The following is a 6,996-nucleotide window of genomic DNA, read 5'->3' as shown; positions in this document are numbered from 1 at the left end:
CAGGCAGGTCTCGAACCCGCGGGCTCAGGCAATCCACTCACCTCAGGCTCCCAAAGGCACGGGATTATAGGCTGAGCCACCGAGCCCGACTGGATAATTTTTTTAAATGTAGGCTTTATAAATTATTTTCCTTTAGCAATTGATCTTTCTAGTTATGCTTCCTAATAATCTATACACCAAAATAAGTTTGCATTCTCTTAATTTTTTTTTTTTTTGAGTTGGAGTCTCACTCTGTCACCCAGGCTGGAGTGCAATGGCACACTCACAGCCACTGTAGCCTTGACTTGCTGGGCTCAGGCGATCCTTCCTCCTCAGCCTTCCAACTTTCTGGAACTAAAAGTATGGAACTTTCTGGCATGCTACCATGCCCAACTCTCTTAATTCTTTAGTAATAAAACATGGTGGTCAATAGCACTGACTCTGGAGTCAGGCTGGGTTAAAGTTCTGCCTCTACCTCTTGGTAGCTGTGTGATTCTCAGCAAGTAGCTTAACTCTATGAACTTTGGTTTTCTCATTTTTTAAACTTTAGATAATATTTATCATTTACATTTGCTGCAAGGCTGAAATGAGATAATATATGTAAAACAGTTATAATGATCATAATGTAGCCGATCATGAAAAACACTACTCAGCTAGTGGCAGCTCCTGTTATGATGATTATTGTTGTTTTTTTTCTCATTCTAAAGCTGAAAAATGATCTTTCTGAAGCATTCTGAGTAAAAGATAGCACCTAGTTTAAGATTAAACATTTTTTTTGATAATCTATCAAGTACAATGTAAGTGTGAATAAATGACCATTCCTTTTTATGATGTGGGTGATTGATCGCATCCACAGACAACTTTGGCAAGCTAGGGCAGGGGAAAAAATAGCAGCCTGTAGTAAATAGGTACAAAAATTGGCTTGATTTGTGGGATTTTTAAAATGTCTTTTAAAATACATATTTTTTTCATAAATATAAATTAAACATTTATATTACCGGGATAATCAAACATATATGAAATTTGATAAATCAGTAAAATATTTACTTTTTTCTTCCAGGCATATGAAACCTTGCTCCAGAAGGTACTTAATATTGTTTGAATACCTGTTTCTTAGTAATCAGAGTAATCTCACTCAAAAATTCATATTCATCTCCAAGTAACATAGCACCAGAATTTAGCAAGCGAAATCAGTTATTATGTCATATAGTTTCTATTAAGAAACATGATACTATTACTATCATCAGAAGATACTTATTGCCCAGTTTTCATAAAAATGGAAATTTAAGATCTGAGATGAGAAATATTTGGAATGGTGTTTTTCAGCCCATTGCTATGATGAATTATAGTATTTGCTTAAAAGTTTCTAAGGGTATTCTTCTAGCATGTGTGAGGTGATAAAATATAACAAAGTTGTTGCAGATGGTCTCTGATGGTATTAAATATATGACCCTATTCATCACTGTGAGTGGGATGCAGATGAAGCTGGGTGAATGTCCATGATTAAGAATCATCACTAAGGCAGAGTTCCAAGCACCACAGCTGTGCCTCACCAGAGAAGTCCATCAGAAAAATGCACACAACTTTCAGAGTTAGCATGTCACTTTTCTAGGTGTGAAGAGAGGAACATGTCATCATAAAAAGCAATCAAATAGCTTAAAAAGTTAACAGCAGTTTTGAAGCTATAACTCAGAGTCAGAAATTAACTGGAACCTTGAGAAAATTAAGGCTCCAATAATAATTACAGTTGTCCAGAATGGAAAATTCTCCTTAATAGTAAAATTGGCCGGGCTCAATAGCTCAGCCTGTAATCCCAGCACTTTGAGGCCGAGGCGAGAGGATTGCCTGAACCCATGGGTTCGGGACCCACCCGGGCAACTTGGTGAGACCTTGTCTCTACGATAAATCAAAAAATTAGCTGGGCGTGGTAGTGTGCACCTGTATTTCCGGCTACTTGGAAGGCTGAGGCAGAAGGATAGCCAGAGCCCAGCAGGTCAAGGTTGTGGGGACCAGGAGCATGCCTCCAGCCTGGGTGACAGAGTGAGACTCCAACTCAAAAAACAAAAATAGTAAATCATTTTTCCAGAGAAATGCTGGGGTGCAAAGGTAACATGCTGTTAATCAAAGTCATCATTTGTGACATCTACTAGGGAATGCTAGGACTGCTGGTGTCTGGATGCTACCCCTGCTGAGTGACATGACCATTCCCAGAGTAACTTTCCTTTTGCCCCAGAATCAAGGAGTCCTGAGTGCAGCCCATGATGCCCTCCTCAGCCAAGTGGATGAGCTCAGGGCAGAGCTGAAGGAGGAGAGCAAGAAGGCTGTGAGCTTGAAGAGCCAACTGGAAGATATGTCTATCTTACAGATGACACTGAAGGAGGTAAATAATATTAACTGAAAGATACCATCAACTGTGCTACATTCCAGTATCAGGATGTTAGAATGTATGTCTTAGCAACAATACAGGCATTTCATTTTTTTTTTCAAATGAGAAAAAAATGATTTAATCAAGTGGTTAAATTGTTTACTTAAGATTGCTCCAAGCTGGGCTCGGTGGCTCAGCCTGTAATCCCACGCTTTGGGAGGCTGAGATGAGTGGATTGCCTGAACTCGTGGGTTTGAGACCCGCCTAGGCAACTTGGCGAGACCTCATCTCTACAGTCAATCAAAAAATCAGCTGGGCATGATAGCACGTGCCTGTAATTCCGGCTACTCGGAAGGCTGAGGCAGAAGGATCACCAGAGCCCAGTAGGTCGAGGCTCCCGGCCACTGCACTCCAGTCTGGGCGACAGAGTGAGACTCCAACTCAAAAAAAAAAACCAAAAAAAAAGGATTACTCCATATGTCTGGGCTCGGTGGCTCAGCCTGTAATCCCAGCACTTTGGGAGGCCAAGGCAAGTGGATTGCCTGAGCCCACGGGCGTGAGACCCACCCAGGCAACTTGGTGAGACCTCGTCTCTACAAAAAAAAAAATTACTCCATAAGAGGAAATGCTGTAATTTATACTTATGTCTGTTCTCCAAAGTCCATGCGCTTTCATAGTGTTCTGATGCTTCCCTGACAGTAGAAACCCAGATACAATGAAAATTTACTTTAGAAAATTCTCATTAATTCCAATAAAAGTTTCTAGCCCACCTTCAGTTGGTTCAAGTATTTCTAGTTGAATGGCTTTTCATAGGCACTGGTGATGGCATAGGAAAAGCCCCCAAACCCCACAGTGCCACAGAAAAGCAAAAACCTGTGTGGGGCAATGGATTTAAAATTTTTATCTCAAGGACTCTACTGTCATTCTTAGTTTCAGGGTAGAGTTGAAGATTTGGAAGAAGAACGTAAATTGCTGAGTGACAATTATGACAAACTCTTAGAAAAGTGAGTACCTTGTCTGGATCGCAGAGCACCATTTGCTTTAAAAGTCAATTACAGGCAACCCCTTTGGTTCCCTTCCCACTGTAGGAGCTTTTCTGTCCTCTTCATAAATCCTGCTTTCTCAAAAAAAAAAAAAAAGTCAATTATAGAAAGTGCCTTCCAGCCAGGCATGGTAGCTCATGCCTATAAACCCTAGCATAAATCCTAACTGAGGTGGGAGGATTGCTTGAACTGAGGAGCTCAAGATCAGCCTCAGCAACACAGCAAGACCTCATCTTAAAAAAAAAAAATAAGCCGGACTTGGTGGCTCAGCCTGTAATTCCGCACCTTTGGGAGGCCGAGGTGAGTGGATTGCCTGAGTCCGCGGGTTTGAGACCCGCCTGGGCAACTTGGCGAGACCTCATCTCTACAATAAATCAAAATGAGCCGGACGTGGTAGTGCGCGCCTATAGTTCCAGCCACTTGGAAGGCTGAGGCGGAAGGATCACCGGAGCCCAGCAGGTGGAGGCTGCGGTGGCCGGGAGCGGCCACTGCTCTCCAGTCTGGGCGACAGAGTGAGACTCCAACTCAAAAAAAAAAAAATAGCTGGGTGTGGTGGTGCATGTCTGTAGTCCCAGCTTCTCAAGGAGGCTGAGGCAGAAGAATCATCTGAACCCAGGGGGTCGAGGCTGCCGTGTGCTGTAATCATGCCACTGCACTCCAGCCTGGGCGACAGAGATCCCCGACTCAAAAAAAAATAGAAAGTGCTTCCAAAATTTTAAAAATAATACCTAGCACTGATAAATATGTGAGGAAAGGGTACTTAGTATTGTTGGTGAGAATATAAATTGGCGCAGTCCTTGGAAGGGAACTTGAAATAATTTATTAAAGTATTAAATATGTATATCTTTTTTAAATTTTTATTTTAAAGATGTGGGATGCAATTTAGGATTATGTATACACATGATCATCGTACAGGTAAAGTTTGGGCCTCCCTTTGGATGCCACGTCATGTGGTTTGAGATCAAGTACCCTTATTGATGTTATGTGCTCCCTCCGCTGAAAATATGGATATCTTTTTTTACCAGCAGCTTCATTTTTTGAAATCAAGACTCAAAAAGTTCTCTTGTGTATGTGCAAATACACACACACACACACACACACACACACACACACATATATAATGTCAATTACTGCAACTTAATTGACTATCAATGTCATTTCATTTGTGTAAATGATCAAGAACTGGCCATATGTGTTTTTTTACTCAATTATTAGTACTAGTTTTTTTGGTTTTGTTTTGTTTTAAGAGATGAGGTCTCGCCAAGTTGCCTAGGCTGATCTTGAACCTGTGGGCTCAGGCAGTCCTCTCACCTCGGCCTCCCAAATTGCTGGGATTATAGTCGTGAACCACCGCTCCCATCCTAGTAATAGTTTTTTAAAAATTGTAAATCACTCAAATTTCCATCAATAGGGGATTGATTACATAAATCATGTTGCATCCCTACAATGAATTGCTGTTCAGCTGTTAAAAATGAGATATATATAGCTGGGCACAGTGGTTCACACCTGCAATCCCAGCACTGGGAGGTGGAAGTGAGAGAATTGCCTGAGCCCACGGGCTCAAGACCAGCCTGGGCACCATGGCAAAACCTTGTCTCTACAATAAGTTAAAAAAAAATTAGCTGGGGGGTGTGGTGGCACATGCCTGAGGTTCCAGCTACTTGGAAGGCTGAGGTGGAAGGATTGAGCCCTGCAGGTCGAGGCTGCAGTGGTCGTGAGGGTGCCACTGTACTCCAGTCTGGGGGACAGAGTGAGACTCCAACTCAAAAAAACAAGTTGTAAGAGGAAATGTTAACTCTGACTTAGTGTATGTTATGTATATACATGATCCACAAACTTCCAACGAGATAAGAGAATTAGAGTAGGAGAAAGGGGCACATTCACTTTTATTTTATATAGTAACATATTATCCCAATTTTTCACAATGAGATATATTAATGTATCTATTTATTTAATTTTTTTTTTGAGTTGGAGTCTCACTCTGTTGCCCAGATGGGAGTGCAGTGGCCGCTCCCAGCCACCGCAGCCTCGACCTGCTGGGCTCCACAATCCTTCCACCTCAGGCTTGCAAGTAGCTGGAACTACAGGTGTGTGCTACCACACCCGGCTAATTTTTGATTTATTGTAGAGATGAGGTCTCGCCAAGTTGCCCAGGCGGGTCTCGAACCCACGGGCTCAGGCAATCCACTCACCTCAGCCTCCCAAAGTGCGGGATTACAGGCTGAGCCACCGAGCCTGGCTTTTCTTCATTTCTAGTTGAGCAGGCCAGAGAATGTCTTGACACACAGTTTCTCTCCTAAAGAAAGCCATCATGCTGGAGAAGTTTCTTGGAAAACGAATATGACTTGTGGTATTTGCTCAGTAAAATACTTGAGACCTAAACAGAAGTGATACCAAGTGATGCCTTGGAGTGGACCCAAAAGTTCCAAGGCAGTTGGTAATTGACAGTTACAAATAAAGCAGAGGCAGAATAAAACATGCAGGGAAATGAATGAGGAAGTAGGCCCAGGAGATGCTGACACTGTAATAAAGACATCATATCACAAACCTTTGAATATTTACTGGACAACTTGCTTTCCATTTTCAGTATGCTGGACAGCAGTAATCAGCCTCAATGGAGCAATGAGCTCATAGGAGAACAGCTGCAGCAGCAAGTCTCTCAGCTACATGATCAGCTGGATGCTGAGTTGGAGGAAAAGAGAAGACTCTTACTCGAGCTTTCCAATGAGAAAGGTAGGATGGGCCTTAAAGAGTTCTCTCAAACGTGGCATCCTCTACATCTGGTATGGGAGAAGGGATCTTTGGCCATCATTTTTACAATCTTCTCACTTGATCTTACTCTTTTGTGACTCATAGATAACTAGACTAGGAACACTGGCAACTAAGTCAGATTTACAGCCAGGAAAGCATTACACCTACCAACCTCATTTGTATACTTTTTTCTAATGTCTTTCCATTTGAGGGGACACCAGTTTTTGATGTGTCATGTTTTTAAACATTCAGTTTATTTACTAAAAGTATTGAAAATGTCATTAATTGTTTTAGAGTTGAGTGGGAGCAATCTTCTTTTTTTTAACCACCTGATCCTTGAAATTGAGAAGCAAACTGCTACTCTTTGTTATCACTACTATTGCACCCACTGTTTTAACTCTTGGATCTCAGGAAATAGATATTTGGAAGATTTTTTAAAATATTGCCCAAAAGACCTTCTTCTCACTTCTTTTCCCTTGACTGGACCTTAGTATTTAATCTTATTAAACTTCTATCACATCAGTTTCTAGTATGTTCAAATAAAAGACTGAAGGAAAAGAAATATGAAATACGACATCAAGAAAAATAGAGATAGGAACCATAAGAGGATAAAGTTCAGGAACACATGCCAAGGACCTTTTGGTAGAGTTACTCCAAGTTTCCAGACGGACATTCGAATGAGGTACAAGTGAAGTCTTGTAAGGACATTTAGGGCAATCTAATTTCTTCCCTGTTCTAATTCATGATGATCACCTGATCATCCTCCTTCTCTAAAAAACACACGTGTGTGCCCATGCACATGAGCATACACACACACACACACACACACACACACACACACACACACACACACACACA

At 41.6% G+C, this 6,996-nt stretch overlaps 1 protein-coding gene across 1 annotated transcript in view; it reads left to right on the top strand.

Moving 5' to 3' along the window:
* RPGRIP1 (retinitis pigmentosa GTPase regulator interacting protein 1) overlaps positions 1 to 6,996 on the top strand; it is a 61,971-nt gene that overhangs the window by 20,693 nt on the left and 34,282 nt on the right. The window contains 4 exon segments of the mRNA XM_008062397.2: positions 1,040 to 1,063; positions 2,213 to 2,359; positions 3,275 to 3,348; positions 5,975 to 6,120. Of these exon segments, the coding sequence (XP_008060588.1) occupies positions 1,040 to 1,063; positions 2,213 to 2,359; positions 3,275 to 3,348; positions 5,975 to 6,120 (391 nt within the window).

The sequence above is a fragment of the Carlito syrichta genome, unplaced genomic scaffold, assembly GCF_000164805.1.
Source record: "Carlito syrichta isolate Samal-C Ts95f unplaced genomic scaffold, Tarsius_syrichta-2.0.1 Scaffold305690, whole genome shotgun sequence".
NCBI lineage: Eukaryota > Metazoa > Chordata > Mammalia > Primates > Tarsiidae > Carlito > Carlito syrichta.
Note: the sequence above shows the minus strand (reverse complement) of the source record. Positions and strands in the feature narration are given on the sequence as shown.